Raw genomic sequence first — 18952 nt, 5'->3', positions numbered from 1 at the left:
TCATTTGTAGTAAAATAGATGTGTCCCTATTAAGGCTCTTGTTAATAAAACAGTTTTCAGAATCATAGCTCGACAGCACATAAATTTATACCTGGTTAAAATCTCGTACATGTTTACGTTCTCTATAACCAGTTCTCGGGTGCCCAGTTTGTTGGTTTCACTTAAAACTGCTACCCACCATAACCATAACGTAAGCAACACACCGAGCGTCTGCCACATAAGCTAACCAACACACAGCATGGCACCAAATTAAATGAGAACGTTGAGTACCGCATAAAACGCAAATGGTTCCTCGCCGGCTAACGTTCCTGGGCGTGGAAAGCAAATAAAATGCCATCGCATCTCTCGCACGGGATGGCATTCTTGAAGGAAGCAAAAAAATAAACAGGAATGTACCTTTTGCGAATAAGTCGACGGAGAATGTCTGGAACAGATTAAAAGCATGCGCTCGTCCGTAGTTTTTTGTTTTGTTTCGTTTTTACAGTGACGAGATTTGATAATCATGAAGTATAATTAAAGAATGTTGTTTGTTTTTTTTTTTTTTTGTTGTTGACCGGGGCAAGGGAGCGAAACCAGATGTAGTGTCTATTTGATTATAAAATAAATATTCTTTTTTTATTTCACGTGGTGACGGCTAGGCCGTATATCCATAATATATATTCTCTTAATAGCAAAATGATATAATTTTATGCTGATAGTATGAAATGTTGTATGTCGAACAAGTCTTTAAAGGGAGTATCAAATCATGCAATGGAACTTTTGTATCCCTCAATAGAATGGTTCAACTGTTTAGCGGAATATTGTTATCCCGGTGTGGAAACCCAAGTAAAACCAGTACAAACTAGAGATGGGAAAAATGAACCCCCAATCCTAATAGGGATCCAAATCTCAGAATCTGTATCCGAATCCCTCTTGTTATGACAGCATTTCTCATTTTGTTGAACGGGAGAAGTTTGGGGTGATCCATCAAAATTATCTTATCTAATCCCTATCAAGTCCCGAACAAAACCCAATCGATCGATCTTTTCAAATCCGAATTGAATCAAATACTTATAGCATTCCTATCAAATCCCGATGTAATCTCAATCGGATTCAGATCGGATTCGGATCAGATTTGAATCGGATTTGGATCATATTAGGATCGGATTTGGATCAGATACGGATCAAGTTCAGATCGGTTTCGCATTGGATTCGTATCAGATACGGATCCTTATCTTATCCTGATCAGATTCAGATGCCTCATTTAACATCCAATCTGATTCGATTTTTTCAATAAGATTAATCTTCGAATCTTCTAAATCATAATCATAAAATCATATCTTCAATCATAACAACATAAGTTCAAATATGTATTATATATACTGGAAATATAATGCAACATTCAATTGTATGATTGAAAATCTCTGTAAGAGTATTGCAATATTTCCTTATCTAGTTGAAACATTCTGCAAGTGATTCAGTTCGAGTATTTACTAAATATGCACTCAAAGTAACACCACGTCACAACAATCCTGTTTACATTAGACAACTGTACTTCAAATATATGTATCATTATCCTTTCCAGTGAATGTTTACGTGCCTCACTCTCACGCCGCAGCTTGAGCTTCTCGCAAATTTATGTTACCGACAATGGCTTCAATAATCCGCACGAAACAGGTAATAGTAACTCCCCATCGCAACCGTTTCGAAAATTAATTATTTGACCATAATGACCTTAGGCGTACGGTACACGGAACCGCTGGACGCGAACATGGACATCTCGGCACTGGCAGGCCGCACGCTAATCGTATCGGAGCGGGAAGGAACGTCGAGTCGGCGGACCGGTGGTGGCCACCTTACCCTGCAGAAGGCGGCCTCCGTCGGCAACCAGCCCATGTCTGTCGTGTCGTCCACCAACAAACTGTTTACCTCCACCTCGACGGACGACAACTACGACCAAAGCCCGAAAGCATCGTCAGCTTCTAGCAAGCAATCGAAGCAAAAATGGACAATACCATTTGGATCGAAGGTATGGCATCAACGGCTCGGAATGCCCAAGACGATCACAAGAATGATATAATGACACCTCTTGCAGGGACCACAAAAATCGAAGCTATGCGAACTGCTGGACAGCTACAACAAAGAAATTCCCAAATCGACGTCTTCCTCCAGCAACTTCAATAACCCCGAGTATGTAGACGCTTTAGTTGGCCTTAGGAACTTACCTCAATGTTGGACGGAGATCGTTAACTCGGCCGGTAAGCTTGACAAACAATACCGAAACGTCATATAATGCATATCTCTCGATCTATCAATATTTTTCTCCTTTTCCCCCCGAACCCGTTTCCGGTGTGCTGAATGCAAAGGGATGAGCGAAGCGGAAACGAAAATTCAATCCGCCATCTGGGAGCTAGTGACGACCGAAGTATACTACATTCTTGCCCTGCAAACGGTAACAGATGTAAGTATGCGGAATCATTTTAACAGCAAAACTCTGGCAAATGATCCAAAATTCGAAGAGCAACTGGACCCATCCGTCCGCAATTTATTTGCACCAGTCCAGTACGTCATGGCGAAATGTTGCGTGGTACATCGGACTGAGATAAGATTCTTTATGCCACGCTATAAGAAAGTCTGACAAGGATCAACGGTCGCGGGCGCTAGTTTTCAACTCCCAGCACGGGAGCCGGATTTCGGCTGTTTCTTTGGGGCAAAACTTTTACCCGACGGCCTGCATCTTTTGAGCGGTCGGTTTGGTGCGTAGATTGTGAGCAAATGAATTGGTTTAACTTTTATTGGCCCCATATTTCTGCTGGTAGCAGGTGCTGCGGTTGAGAGTCTAACACTCTTCAACCGTAAAAGGGACATACGGGTAGCTTGGGTAAGCAGCAGTAGGTAATGCATAAATTAAACATGAACATCCTGTTGGGAGCAATAACGGCACCATTTATTTATATTTTTGTCCGTTGCTGCTTCAGCTGTCCGTTTGACCATTGCTGAGAAGTGTGTTTAGATAGTAACGGACCACAACGTCAGGAACGGGAATTACTTTTAATCCAAACACCCGTTTCTTAAAGTACATTTAGATTTGTTGTACATCTTAGCCTGTGTACTTCAGGAAAAACTTACTCGAGGAAAGTCTGAGGACTAACGTATCGAAATTTGAGGGACAGACAGTATTTTATTCTGACATCTTCTGGATTTAGAGAGAATCACTTGTATCACATGTGTAGACTAGTCTGTAGATGTGGAGACGAACCATTTGAACCGTAAAAGATGGACAAATTTTGGAACTCTTTTCAACATTATTGATCCAATTGTGATTAGTTTATGCATCTGCATGCAATTTTCAACCACAGTCGTTCCAATGTTTCCTATTAAATAAATGGGTCACCTTTAACGGTCAACTCAAGCTGCGAAGGACTACGGAATTTCCGAAAAACGGAAGATTTTATTCCCTTATCCCCATTGCAATTGACCTGAACGCTTGCGTGAATGCGTGGCGTGTACCGATTTCCCTTTCAGCAGATTCAGCACAATCCATCGTGCCACATCAACATGCTCATCAACCGCACCAAATGTCAATATAGGTAAAGAGGTAACGGTCGACGAAGTAATGAAATAAATTTGACAAAAACCGTCCCATCGAACGGGGACAACGGAAACCCTCGTTAGCTGTGAAAAGGCTTGAAGCGTGTGAACAACCCGAAGCCTAACAAGCCGGCAATGTATCTCAATTTTCCTGCCAAAAAACCCACCCAACTCCACACACACATCATCCTGCTGCGAGATGAATTGTTTTTATGTTTGTGGACGAGTATTAGGCATAGGCAGCTGAAAAAAATGGCGGAATGCTGAATAAATTGCAGCTCCATCTTTAATCTTTTAGTCGAACAAAAAGGGCACAGTTGGACCGACTGTTGGAATGATTTTACTTGAATTCATATCCAAGCCTTGTCGGCGTGAGCGCTTATCTCCCATTAAAACCTATATTGATTCTAATCGATACCTTTTAGCACATGCTTCCCGGGCATTGATTTATTGCCTCATTAAAGAGTTGTTCCATGAGGGGATATCACTCCGCCTGACAAGGGAAGAGAAATCGAGCAAAACTGAGAAATGAAAAAAAGGATATAGAACAAAAAACAAAACAAAAAAAAGAGGAAAGGTACGGTACACCTTGATTTCCGGTGGAAGCAAACAACCATTCCCATCATCCCACCTAAACCTCGGTTCCGGTTCAACGGGATGGTGTATTTGCTGATTGCTTCTCATCGGCCCGACCGAATGGTGGTGCACACAGCACCGACAAGCTACATGTTGCACGTTAGAATGTGTGAATAATTTATAGACAAGGATCTTCCAATGCTTCAAACTAACAGCCAACCAACCAGCCAGCCGGCAATGCAATCCAATCTGTATCATTTTCGATCGATAAAAACGAATCGAGTGGATTCGCCTTGGGCTACGTACGTACCCGCAACCATGTAGCCATGTTGGACTTTTTACCATCTTTTGGGTGTGTGTGTGTGTGTTTTTACCGCAAATCAACAGTCTGTAAAACGTGCATGTGTAATAGATTCGATTTTTAGTCAAACATTAACACGCTACGTCCGATCGAATGCGATGGGTTTTGCGACGTGTCGGACATAAACCAATATTTAAAAATAAAAAACCGGGGTCGTAAACTGTGTACCAATCAGCACATTTTATTGCTCAATTCAAAGTCGATACCTTTGCTGTGAGCGCCGTGTGCCAGCGAGAATTGAGTGTTCAAAAAACTTATTATTGTTTTAAAGTCGTTTATACTAAAATTATGTTACTTCATTCCAGCTTTTTCTTGCATGTTTAGAAGACATTCAATCGCAAAACATTCTCACGGATGTTGACCAGAACAAACTGTTCTCCAACATACGTGACATCTGGGAGGCTAATCTACGCTTTTGGACTCTGTACCTTCACCCAATGGTAAGTGTATACTACACACCACAAAAGGTGACGCGTTTCGCTAAGCCGCGGAAAAGGAATTCCAGGTTCTGAGTCAAAATACTGTCACAGCATTTAAGCGGGAACCCGGGACCCATCTTTCTATCTTCGCTAATGGTGTACGCTTAATCGTTTTACCGCTCTACAGGTAAAACACAGCGAACGGACGAAAGACCCGATGAGCATCTACTACTTCCAGCGCGGCTTCGTCGATTTCGCCACCATTTTCACACCGTACACGAAGTACTGCGCCGAGCAGAGCACCTGTCAGTACTACTGCAAGGAGATGTACCACAATAATCCGCTTTTCATGACCTACTGTGCCTGGTGCGAATCGCAAAAGATGTGCAATCGGTTGCGGCTAGCCGACATTCTGGTGCGTCCAATGCAACGGTTAACCAAGTACGGGCTGTTGCTGGCGGCCATCAAGAAACATATCAACGACGAGGCGGAAGGTGAAGCAATAGATGCCATGGTAAGTTTGCGTGTGATATAGCTTTACCTTGGCGCAGGCCCGTGGCCTAAATAAATAGTGTTCGGTTCGGATACAATGGATTTGTTGGACCGACAGGGTAATGGAATTTTGCCAGCTCGTTATGGAACTTTGCAATCATATAATGGAATATGGCATACAGTAAGGGGAGATCTAAAACAGCGTTGTGAAACTTTGCAAACGGTGGATTTTCTTCCGAGCCTTTAGTCTAAGCTCATTTAACTGTTTGTTTAAATTACCACGCTTTACTCTTCCCATTAGAACGGGTTAAACGCGAATATTCCACAGTAGCGTTCAAAATTTTCCTGACTGTTAGCAAGATTCCATTATATGATTGCAAAGATTCTCGACATTGATGTTGAAAAAAGGTAGTGGCATGTTGCAAAAATGTGTTGGACCTGTGCAACCATATTATGGAATCTTGCAAAACGTTAAAAAAATTGAAATGGTTCTGTAGAATTTCGCAATCAATTCCAACATACTGACTGGACCCCTAAAGGTCTTCAACATTTCTTCTTATTTCTTGGTCTAACGATCTCTTCTTAGGTCATGTTTTCATGTCTGGCTTACGAAGCTTATTAATGTTGCATAATTAGATAGTCAATCCTCATTATGGGGGAAAGGCCAAGAGTTTAGTTAACCAATAAACAAGTCTGGTATGACCTAGAAGGCCGTTAAGCCAGGAAGAAGACGAAGACGATTTTTTTAGAAAATAAGATTGATAAAACGTTGCTTTAAAACGAGAAATTAAAACGTTGCTGATGATTCTGAAAATTTTGACATAGTTATACCTAGTACAAGTATCGAAGCAAGTGGTTTGAAAATCCGTCCGTCACTGTATGCAAAGGTGGATGCTCTCCAACATTTTTTTTGCAATTTTCGTCTACTCACCATATTAATATAAATTTAAAATAATTGTTTACAGTCGGAACGAAAAAAAATTGAACGATCTACGGAAGTGCAGTCGTCATAAATTATACGTCTACCAAGAACATGAACCTATCACTCGTTGCATCCATTTGCTGATTGTTTTTAGCTTTTATTATATGTTTTTCACACTTTTTATCCACACCTTCCTTTCCCAGATCCATTCAGTGGAGGAATTTGTCGCTGGGGTGAATTCCCATCTAACGACCCGGCAGGAAAGTGAGCGTCTGAAAGGAATAAACGCCAGAATCGATAGCTACGAGGTGGTGGACGTTAACAACGAGACACTGGACCGGATGGTCAAGCAGCACAGCATCATGTTCGACCTCTGCCAGCCGATGCGCGGCATTGACCATGGACGGAAAGTATTCGTAGAGGGCGATTTGAAGTACAAGGACGGTACTGGAAAGGTGAGTATGCTTGGCTAAACTACCACCGCTTATTTTGAAGCTTTACAATGCACCTCGTCCTGTGCGGTGCGGCCTGATTCCAGGCAGTAAAAGGTTCTATTTATATATAATTTATCTGTCTGGATACCTATGCACTTTACGTGCCACAGAATTTGTAGCATGTATGTAATCAGAGAATGAGTATAATAATTCCAACTAAATATATCCACAGGCCAGCTCCATTGGCCAAGCCGGTGTCGGGCACACGTTTGCAACTTAATTATGTACAACAATCATAATTTTATCCACCAATCATTTATCTTCTCGCACAATATGTTCATCTCTGTCGGTAATAAATCGTTCGTTCTCCTCGGCAAACGCACGCCAGCGCTGGCGTATGACAAGATGTATGTTGTTTCCCCGGCTGGTCCGGAAATTGGAAGCATATGCACTCCCGTGTTCCTCTGTACACTGTCGCACATTATTAATTGCTGTACGGTGTGCACTGCGATAGCTCAGTTCAATCGCAACGCCGATTGTATTATTCATCTTGCCTCATTGCCCTTCGGATTGTTTGGCCGGGTACCGTTCCGCTGCATGTGTGCATGTAGCTTAATTGACCGTAGTCAATAATGGATGGAAAACATGACTTAATTTTAATTTCAATTATTTATCGTGCACCCGGTGTTTTGTTTCTTTTTGGCGATTCAGGATGCAATTGAAATTACATGCAGGAATCAATTTACGTTCGGATAGTGAAGCATTCGAATGAATTTTTAAAGGATTATTAAGCATGTCATTAGTTACTCCTTTTTTTGGATATTGCACTAGCAGGACATCTCCTTAGAACTCAAGCACAGTGAAGTGAAATTCTAAGGGCGGCCCAGTGGTAGTGAGACAGTGGTGCCAATCTTCACACGGCAGGACCGGGGTTTAAATCCCATCCGGACCGTCCCCCCATATTATTTATTCATTTGAATGATTGTATTTGTAAGTAATGATGGCTTTAGTGTTGCTGTCAAATGTGAATTCCATTTTTTATACAGTAAAGTGTACTGTTAAGGACGGCCTGGCTAGGCAAAATTGTAAAACAAATACAATTCACGATGGTTTGGGGACATTTCTTTCTCCTGTTACTTAATATTGAAGTTGTTTGAATTAAACAGAACACTTTTCGATGTTTGATGTCGTTCAAAGTTTTATTTTAAGAGCTTAAATTTAAAAAAATGTTTTTCTTTTGTGTAAAAAATTGATAGATAAGTGCCGACCATTGGAGAGAGCCAAAAATTTGCTAGGTTTTGTCAAAACTTCGACTTTTAGTTAAAAAAAACTTATGCGTTCAAAAATTGATGAGCGCCGTCAGAATATATGCCTGCAAAACAAAAATCCTGACTTAAGATCAAAATTAGATGGCAACGTCTATAATGTCTTTAGAAGACATTGCAATTCAGCAATACTGTAGTTTACTATAACTCTCTCATTGCGAGGATCCCTATTAACCAGATATTTGCATAAAGAACTTATTGTAATCCCATAAAAATAATTTACTCATTCTTTTTTTATAATCAGTTATCTGACATGACTATTCGCAGATTAAGTAGAACATAACAAGGTAGAACAAAGAACGATTGCAAGTATTGATCAATTTCAAAAGTGGTCCATTAGAAGCAAACTCTGTTAAGCTGAATTTCTCCTGAGGAACCTACTAGGAGCCTGATAGTTTATTTTTCCAATTATGTACGGGGCGTGAATTGATCCGATAATCCATTGAATGAGCAAAGATTGGAGCACAGGGGCTTCGTTTCCCAATAAGCCCACAATCGTCGTCCACAGAAGCTCGTCTGAAAAGTGACCTCATCGTCTCCGAGGGTTTTAGTTACTAAGAGAACTCGTTGTATAAAGGAGCTCTACTACAAAGAGTTCGTAGTTAAGTGAATCCGATTCGCCTTGGTAGGCGAATTCACCGAGCGACAGATGAATCTATAGGCGAAGTTGCGTCGACATCCATTTCTGACACACTTTTATCACACTCTGTATCATATTTTACAATTAATCCGAATATTATTACCATTTCAGATGGATGTGCATTGTTTCCTGTTTACTGACTTTTTGCTAGTTTGTAAAAAGAATAAGAACGATAAGCTAAAGGTAAGTTTTTGGTTTAGGTGAAAACTCTCTCTATCCTACCGTACATAGGAAGAACATCACAGCACAGAGTAATTATATTTGCCAACAGTTTCACAAGCTGGTATGCCTTTACGCAGTCCTGTGTATTGCCTCTACCATCATCTCCTTACGTTAGTAATTCATTTAATACTTTCAACAGAGAAAGTAGTTAAGTTGGGTGTGAATGGTATGGTCATAAGGAACAAGTTTTTCACATTCAGCTATGTTCAGCCGGGACTCCATTAATTGCAACCTTAGCGCACATTTTGTACTTCGTAATACATTCCGCAAAGCAATTATATTCTGGTCTGTTGCACGATCGACCAATCAGTCCAGGGAAGGAATAAAGCAAACCGTAAGAAGTTTTCTGTGCTTGTGTTGTTTTTTTTTTTGTATTTGTCCTGTACCAGAATGGTCAGTCGTTAGATGGAACTAAATCGTAGCCAATAAGGAGAGAGTAAAGTTTAATTGCAAGCATTAGCACAGCCAAAGTTGAAGTGAGGTGTTTATAAAGGATTACATTTACATTTGCATATTAATCTTACCATTTATATTAGTTGCAAAAGGGCATTCTTATATAAATTCAACTACGATTGCATCCTGATACTTTCAGATCGTTCGCCAACCGTACATGACGGACCGGTTAATGGTGCAGCTGAAGGATCAAGCCATTTACTGTTGCTATGTGAATGAGCTAAATATGGTGATTGCGGCATTCACGCTGCAAAGCCCCAAAGCTCAACATTGGTACGATTCCATCACCAAAGTGAAACATATTTACAATCGCATGAAGCAGGGCACGTTCGGGGATGTGCGGCAGTACGGCAATATCATCAACATCAGTAACAGCTGCAACAACTCCACCAGCAATAGCAATATGAACATTAACAACGATAATCTAAGCATCAAAAAGTCACCACTCAACAGCTCCATCGGCAGCCGTGTAAGCAGTTTGAACAACAGTCACAGTGGATCGGTCGATCTGAACGAATCAAAGCAGGTGTCGATAGATTTCGAGAAAACCAACTCCCTGTCGAGTGATGAAGGGGCCGGCGTGGGAAGCACGATGGCTGCCAGTGGGCTTGTCATGATGCATTCGAAATTTGGTCCGGGTGCTGGTCGCAAGCCCAAAACTACAGTCTGCACCATGCAAACCAAATCGTCCAATTCGTTGACGGTACAGCCGTACAGTGGGCTGGGTCAGAGCATGCCCAACTTGAACCTGAACTCAATCCAAAACAGGTTAGTGGATTCTCATGCACCATATTGTCCGTTTTCTTCCAAAACTATTACCAAAAATATTAGGACAAAAGAAAATGGACTATTTTATTTATTTACTTACTTATAACTTATAAGGATACTTAGGATACTTTACTTACTTACTTACTTATAAGGATCCTTAGAACCACCACCTCCATCGTCTGCGATTATGAATGGTATCCCCCTCCATCGTCTGAACTCATAAACGTCACTTTAATTTGTGCCTTATACGTCTCCTCGGTGGTGATTGGCGCTCAGAATTGCCTAGTGCCAACCGAGGTTTCGGAACCTTTTTCGAGGTTCTGATTCCGATTTCGAAACCAATTCTGCAACTGATTTCGATTCTGGCTCTGATTCCGAAATAAAAGTTACGAAAAAAACGTCGTTCAAGGAACGTCCTGGCCGTACTGCTTTTGAATGGTTTAATCCTTATGTTTTTTGCTTCTTGAATAATGGCACATCAACCAGCATTACATATTGGATATTTATTTATGCATTTGCATAGATGCCATATATAGGAACAATACTTGAATCAAAGAAAACATGGCTAATGAACGACGAAAGGCATTCGTTATCGGTGTGCATAGCTTAAATTGCAGTTGAAACCGAATATGATCAACAAACAATGATTCCGGAATCGATTCCTTAAGCAACTCTGATTCAGGAACCGATTCCAATTACGGAAAAAATTCCGATTCCGAAACCAACCAAAGCATTTTTTTCTCTATTTACTTTTTTGTCTATGTAGATGAGACTTTAAATGAGAAGCATCCTTCGACTGTCTCAGACTCATGCTCAATTACTCCCTCAGCTATGCACTCTGGGCATTTGGCAGAGGTGGCAGACTTATGAACCTATCCACTTATACAATATCAGTAGCAATACGGCCAGGCCGTCCTTCATGAAAAAAAATATGAATGTTGAAAAAATGGACGAGGATTTTCAACCTGTTGTAGGTGTAGTTGGATGCTCGAACAAAAATTTGCACCTTACCTCTGGAGATATTAATAATTTTATTTCCTAACACAACCAATTTTGTTCAACAATGGTGAATAAGCCAAAAAATTTAGTTACCTACACTATTATTTGATCAGTGGCGCATCTGGCTCCTTGAAGGCTCCTGAATGAAAATGGCACTTAGGAGCCCCTAATAAATTGATTCTGCTGATAGGATGCGAGTTATTTGATCGTTCGAGGCCCCTTGCGTGCTCGAGACCCCACGAGGTAGCTTAGTCGGCGTACCGGTAAACCCGCCATCGTCATTGATAGGATTGAACATTAGAATATAGAATGGATAGAAGGTGTTTCAAGTAGATTCTATTTTTTAATACTGGAAGGAATCCTGACCTGCCATTATCTTTTTCTTCTTCTTCTTCCTTGGCACTACAACCATGAAAGGTCTCGACCTGCCATTTGTAGTTTTCTGTGACTTGATTTCACCCGTAGCAAAGTAGTCAGCTCTGCGTACGGGGAGGCGGTCTAGATTGGATTTTAACCCCGGTCCTGCCATGTGAAGACCGGCGCCACTATCGCCCCGGCCACCAGACCGCTCTAAAAGAGTACAATGTGTGACAAATAAGATAAACATCTTATGTTCAAAAGTATTTCAATAGATTTTTTAATTTAATGTTCCCCGAGATCGAAGGTTTCTCGATCAGTCAAATATTAAAGAGCTTATAAAAGGAAGAACTTAAGCCTACAAAATTAAAATTTTAGCTTATCTAACTGCATTTATACTCCTAGATTTCAAATAGAGGCATCTTTTTACTATCACTCTTCCTCATTAATAATTTGAAGAATTTGGTCGGAAACGCCTCTTTGTTGTTACTGTCACAGTTGCTTACGGGCACATAAAGTTTTCTACTTTGGTACAACAGCAGATCACAAGTTAATTTGGGTACATAAAGTTTTTTTTATATCTGAGCCTTGAATATATCTTTTTTCCATGCATACGTTAGTATTGTTGACTCTGGTTGAATCTTAGGCACGTAATTTGACTTAATAATGGACTAATAATATTACAATAGTTCATACAATAAACACAATAATGTCATAACACCCTCAACATGTAAACGTTAATCTATTTCCAGCAATACTCTCTCGGTGCCAGGAACATCCAATACTTCGTCCCATTCCGGAATGGTGTTGCTCTCTCCCAGCCAACGGGGCATTTCATATCCTCCTCCATCGCCAACCAGGTTCGTACACAAAAATCGGTTCTTGATGTAGTCAAACAACTCGCTCGTTTTGTTTCAGTGTCTGTTTTATGTGTTTCGAATGGTATTTAATTTAAATTTGAATCTTTATTTACAGATCCATTAGCTATTGTTGATATGTGTAGTATGGCTTACTTATTACTACCTTGTTAGCTTAGCCTAACAGCCTTTGGTTAGTACTGTATTATTATTTTACCATTTGCTTTAGTTTTAAGTTCAAATTTTCTCATACGATTGGATTAGTTCCATTGTTAAATAATAGTTGCTAAATTTGTCCCTCTTTTTCTATTATCTTACCTCAATGCATCATACACCAACCGACTGCCCACTAAATTCGTTTGACAGGCGCATCATACTAACACGCAGTGTTTTTTTTCTTCTCTTTTCGCGTTTCAATTTCTCCTATTTCATTCCCTGTTGGTGCGCACCTTTGAACTTCTACACTGTACGTAGGGCGACGCTGCGCCGCGGGTTCGCATTCTCTACGTCAATCAAAAACCCACCGTTAATCAAGACACGCAACGTAGCCTCACAGCAAAGTTTCACACTATCGCAGCAGCAAAGCTTCAACTCGGCATCGCTCGGCCAACATCAACCGTGCCAGCCTACAAACACCGTCGGCACCAACGAGCCAGGTACGGGAGCCGGCCTCTCCCTGTCTTCGGCGAACGTATCGTTTTTCAAGCGTAAAAATAGCTTCCAAAGTGTACCGAACAACAGCGCCTCGACCAGCATGGACCAAAGTTTGCCCAACGAAACCTAAGCAATAATCCGTTCCGCTCGATTCCGAAGCGAACAAAAGGCTTGTTTTTTGTATGTATCGTAGTGTTGGAAAATGCATCCACCATCAAACGCCATTATCAACTAGTCCATTCCCACGGTGCTGCTGCATGGCAAAAAACGGTTCAGCCGTGGTGCATTCCAACCGATTTGTAAAAAAGAAAGGATTTTTGCTATAAGTTAACCGGAAATGTACATAAAAACCTTGGCATCTAACCGGAGGTCCGGTTGCTCGCTCGATAGAACGCATTTTTAAGGAGCCGTAGAAGTAAATATCTTCGCCATGTCCGCCACCCTACGGAGGCTGCAAATTTGTATAATTTTTGTTGTGAAGAGCAGCACACATCAACAAAACCAAGCAGAACAAACCGAAGCTGTGAATTTTAATGGGAAAACGCAGAAGAGGCAACTGGCAACTCGCTCGCGGTGAGCCTGATATGTGGTGGCGCCCAGTAGTATTTAACTTAACCCGTTGGTCTCGTACTATCCGGTGCTAGGATTTTTATCATTTTTCTATACGAAAGCTGTAGAACTTTGTTGTGCTGTACTTAAACTATTAAAAATCTTAATTCAGTTCGATTAGGTCGATCTTGATTTTTTTTAAATCCCTCTAGTCAGCAGAAGACGCTAAATGATAGTTGAAGTGTTAGAAGCGTCAATTTTCCAGTTTTTAGGACAAATCCATCCACAAGCAATCATGTTCAGCTCCAAACAAGTCTATTTTTGTTTTATGCCGACATAAAGCATGAACCCTATTAACACCGCTACGTATTATTGCAGTGCTTTCCGAATATCCAGTTTAAATTTTATTACGAATCCCTTTTAATACTTTCGGTTCTTAGCTAGTGAAGCTATTGTACTTAAAACAAATTCTCAATTAGAGAAGAACGCGGCTTGGACGCATATTGCAAACACTTACCCCATGTTATAACTTATTAATTTAGAAGATAAATTAAAAATGCTGTACAAATTACACTCTTTAACGTTACTGTACTGACTGTGAAGGTAGTGGTTCGATAAGGTTTTGGACTCTGAATTGAAAAATGTTTGAGCGTAACACTAAGCAAAAGGTTTGAAGCTTTAGCAAAACCCACACGCGACCGGTATTTTGTCACTTTGACGCAAAAATGCTGCGACATGCGTGTAAGAATTTTAACAGAAGCAGCCATGTAGTCGTGCCGACTGGACATACTGCAACGAACATTTTAATAGCAATAACGGATTGCGGATTTCGTTTCGTTTCGTTTCATGGTTGTTTGACACAAGAGCTAGAACGCAAAGCTAGTAGCAGTGATTTGGCAATACAAATTAATGTGTTGTGTACGCGATGCGCCTATCGCAAAGGAAAATTATTATTTACACATATCGAGATCGAAGATGCGACGCAGGAACGAACGCGGTACAATGATAAGTTTAAAACCTTTTCCCAACGTTGCTATACTAGCATTCTAGGCTAGGTGTAAGATTCGGTTTTCCCCTCCCCGTTGTACGGATAGTATTGTAGGTGAATAACGAAAAGCTAAATAATAACCATGCTTAACATTCCATATGCCGCATAGCCCGTGGGCTTCTGTGTGAAAAAAATAAAACGGCTCTAATTAGAAAGTACGGTCTATAGTGTTGTATGCGTATAAAGTTTACAAAACGGTAGCGGATGATACGGTTTGTTCGCGGTTTTAATATGAATAGACTAAATATCAAAAACAATTTGGGTTTTTAATTAGCAAGCAAGCGTGACGAATATTCAAATGTTCATATATCAATTCACAACAGGAATAATGGTAGATGTAGAGATCGTCCCAGGGGTAACCCATGTTTCGCAATTCTTAGCAAAAAATCTTTTTAGATGTACCTACTTAAAGTAATTCGAGTTGTTGGCAGTTCGTAAAGCTGATGCGCAACGCTGTGGCAAACTATAATTTATTAAAGCAGATGCAAAGCTACACACGCAAAGTCGTGTTATTAATAGCAGGTAACATTGTACTAAAACATCGTACTAAAAAATATTGCTGTCCGCTACACTGAAAGCAATTGCTAACTCATCGGACCATTTTCAATGTTTGGGTTGATTGTTTTTGTAAATCATTTTATTTCTTCACATATTTCAAGAACCGATTACGAACTCATAGGTCAACACATACCTTTTTCAAAATACTTAATGATTCAATTGTAAGTTTAATTTTTACATGCAGGGTTTCGAATTAGAGATGGACAAAATTATCAAAAAGAGCGGAACTGGTTCCGGACGATTCCAAAAAAATCGGAACACGTTCCAGAAAGAGCGTGAAAATCAATCTGCCGGAATCGTTAAAATCGGCTGAACCTACCGGAACCGTTGGAACCGTCTGCAGTCGACTTTGCACCGATCTGACAGCTCCGGTAGGTTCCGCCGATTCCCAGCACTTCAAAAGGTGTCAACGGTTTCGACGATTCCGACGGTTTCGGAAGATTCCGAAATCATCGATTCTATTTCCTTGGAATCGAAAACGGGTCCGCAGTGGAACCGTTGGTGCATTCCAGAGAACCCATCACTACTTAGAATCGTATTATGAAACTTTTGAATCACTCGGTGGAATGTTTCAACTGAATATTGGAAAATTGCAATCACAAAATGGAATGCTGCATTCAGTTGGGGGAATTTTGCAACTTAGCTGCGGAACTTTGCAACTCGGCTGTGGAACAAGGAAGTCAATGACATTTTGGCAGGAAAAAAACTCTGGACAGAATGGATACAATGGATTGCAAAGTTCCACACCGGAGTTGCAAAATTCCCCAAACTGAATGCAAAACTCCATTTTATGATCATTTGTTCTACAACGGAATTGCAGTATTCCATCAAACAGTTGAAACATTCCAACTGAGTGTTTCAAAACATCCATTATGTAATTTTCGATACCTTGTATGTTTGCTATTATTTGCGTTTTTTTTTTGTCCGATTAGGTTTTGAAGTAACCTACACTTTGAGTAACATATGAAGAAGTTTGTGCAATCTGTGCTTTCAAAGCCTAATCACTTTACCAAACAGTGCATTTATTTGACAATCAAAATTTGGTTTACGTACCTCATTACATTTACATTACAACTCATCTGTTCTGTGCAGTACTTAACCTATTTGCCTGCCTCTCAACCACGCTGTAGGAACGGGTACCCCATTGCGTGCGGTACAAAAAGTGCTTTAAAAATAAAACATTTGTAAAATAGATAACAAACAAAAAATCGCCAATCAGAACAACGCTTAAAGATGACTTGTGGAGAGCAGGAGGGAGAAAGGAGGGAAAAGGAGAACCAGGCGCGGAACATACAAACCAAAGAATTGTTCGAGAATCATAAGATAGGAGTGGATCCGCACTCCCGGTAGTAGCGTTTGTTAGTGTAGTAGTGTTTGGTTTTTGTGAACAATTAATACAAAAACATCCTTCATCCTGGCTCGTTCCGTGCGAGCGAGCGCAAGGTGGGTAAGCGTTTCTTTCTAAATCTGTCAAACCAATGCCTCGTCAAATGGGACATTGTTAGCATTTTAATGTGTGGGTGAGCCCTCACAAAGAGTACACGGATGAGTCCTTACGCCGGTCTATCCTTACGGTTACGAACCATTTGTGAAGCTATCGCGCCAAACGCATTACTGTACAGTTTTATAATGATACTCAATTTAAAGCATTGGACTAGGACTGGAATATATATAGAAATATATATATCAGTTTAACTGTAGTTTGCTGAGGGGGAAAAACAAACAAACAAACGAAACAAACATTGGAAATAATATATACAAGTACACGAATATACATATACATATACATACGCAACTAATATATAAAAAACAATATATATATATATATTATATACTTATACACATACGAATGGAGGAATGGTTGGTCTTATTTAAGCATACATCAGCTATATTTACAAACAATGCGAAATCAAACTATTTGAATGTTAGCGTCTACGGAGAAAGCAACTTTGTGCAAATTGGCAAACCTTTGAGAGCATTTTAAATTAAACCACTCCACTGGCCATCTGCGTGTTTCAATTTGCTCTAACATTGTTGAACGGTACGCACTAATAGTGCTTGTGGAGCATCACACTCCAGCGCTCTAAGTTTTAAAATAAGTTGGACAGTTTATGCAGCCGAAGCGGTTGGATAGCTCATCAAAACTGAACGTACGATTTGTTCACCATTCAACCAAGATTGTCGTCAAAAACAATTCCAATGTCAATGGTTTAGGGAGGTTTGATACTAGCTCAATAATCTAAATTGTGAATTTGATCCAATTCGGAAATGTGGGTGACATGCAAAATAAAAATGAGCATTTACGTCGAGGCTCGAGAAAAGGTGGAAAGTTAAAACATAGGCAACAATAACCTTAGGCTTGCAGGAATAGAGCATACACTCTGGAATGAGCTGAATGTTGCAAAAACACTCAACACATGAATGGACCTAACCTACAATAGAAACTTAACATACAAAGCAGAAAGCAAAACAACCAAACGACCATTGTTCAATCAAAATGCAAACGAATAAAATCAAAACTTCAAAACTAAACTGCATTTGTCGTTCGATTTTTTGTTTGCTTTGCAGGAGGTGATGAACCACAGATTAGTAAATCTCATCCGAACCGTCTCTTCATAGCACGAGCTGACTATTGTAGCTACGGCTATAGGATAGATGCTAGGAGACCAGAAATGCCCCCTTATTGCACACAATATGCTGTACAAAATACGTTAATGGACAATGTGGGACATTGGTATGATTGAAAAAATCAAACGATGAGAGGAGCCAGACTCAAAAACTTTACAAATGGTTTTAAATCTGCGACAATTAAACAAAATAATACCTTAGTGTTACAATGACCCCCAGTGGTGAATCAAGATATTTGGAGGCCCCGAGCGGAATGGCAGTTGAGGCCCATCTAATTGTGATATTAGAGGAAAACAACTGGATTTCCCTCGTCGACGAAGAACCCCTAACCGACAAGACCCTGAGCGGCCGCTCCTTCCGCTCCTAGGTTAATCCGCCACTGAATGACCCTCAGTTAACCATGCCAACATCATAGCGAAAAAAAAATTGGTTTGAGAGTTATTCTAGTTCTTTGCTGGGGACTGATCATTAGGGTCCTAACTGATTTTGACTTACTTATTTACTTATAGCGTACTTATTTTCATAAAAAAAAACAGCTGATGAGTTACCATATGCCAATAAATCATATAGCTTAATGCGCTCTACTGCGCTGGCATGTTCAGATTCGACAATTCCAAAAGGTTGAAAGGTGGAATAATGGTCAAATTCAAAATCAAATATCGCTGTTCTTACTCATTCGTTAAACCAAACGATGTGTTAATTTTGTTTATTTAAATTTTATTTCAAAACTTTTAAATGTATAAGAGTTTACTATCTTCTTAGCAATAGTGTAGTTTAATTTGAAGGCCCATTAACTTATTTATGTTTTTTTTTAATGGTAGAACTGGTTATTTTTTACTTTATTTTGGTTCATTTGTATTTTTTTTTTTCTATTCATTCATTATGAATGGCGACCTGTTGGTGCGGTCCTGTGACCTGTATAAGGGCTGGTCCAGTAGCCCTCGGCCAGATGGAGGCGCCGATTTTATAACGACACGACCAGAGCTCAAATCCAATCCAGATCTATCTATCTAACTGACTATCCAGCTTCGGGTTAAAGTCAAGTGAAGGAAAGCCAGAAATGACAGAGCTAGCCAGAAGAAGAATGGCAACCTGTTGAGTCGAAGGTTTATTTAACATT

General features: G+C 40.2%; 1 protein-coding gene across 7 annotated transcripts in view; it reads left to right on the top strand.

The window, feature by feature from the left end:
- Positions 1–17736, top strand: part of LOC118505315 (pleckstrin homology domain-containing family G member 5) — a 101983-nt gene extending 84247 nt beyond the window's left edge. For 6 of the 7 annotated variants that reach the window (XM_036040955.1, XM_036040957.1, XM_036040953.1 and 3 more), the window contains 11 exons: positions 1565–1656; positions 1719–2008; positions 2075–2237; positions 2346–2440; positions 4813–4947; positions 5114–5440; positions 6544–6795; positions 8851–8922; positions 9554–10182; positions 12291–12398; positions 12870–17736. In XM_036040955.1, the coding sequence (XP_035896848.1) occupies positions 1565–1656; positions 1719–2008; positions 2075–2237; positions 2346–2440; positions 4813–4947; positions 5114–5440; positions 6544–6795; positions 8851–8922; positions 9554–10182; positions 12291–12398; positions 12870–13179 (2473 nt within the window). In that variant the 3' untranslated portion in view covers positions 13180–17736. Of the gene's footprint in view, positions 1–1564; positions 1657–1718; positions 2009–2074; positions 2238–2345; positions 2441–4812; positions 4948–5113; positions 5441–6543; positions 6796–8850; positions 8923–9553; positions 10183–12290; positions 12399–12513; positions 12589–12869 lie in introns of all 7 variants that reach the window. The other variant, XR_004905408.1, reaches the window with a different exon arrangement.
- Positions 17737–18952: the final 1216 nt, after the last annotated feature.

Source organism: Anopheles stephensi, chromosome 2, assembly GCF_013141755.1.
Source record: "Anopheles stephensi strain Indian chromosome 2, UCI_ANSTEP_V1.0, whole genome shotgun sequence".
In the NCBI taxonomy this organism is placed as follows: Eukaryota; Metazoa; Arthropoda; class Insecta; order Diptera; family Culicidae; genus Anopheles; species Anopheles stephensi.
The sequence above is the reverse complement of the archived record's forward strand: the minus strand, read 5'-3'. Positions and strand labels throughout refer to the sequence as shown.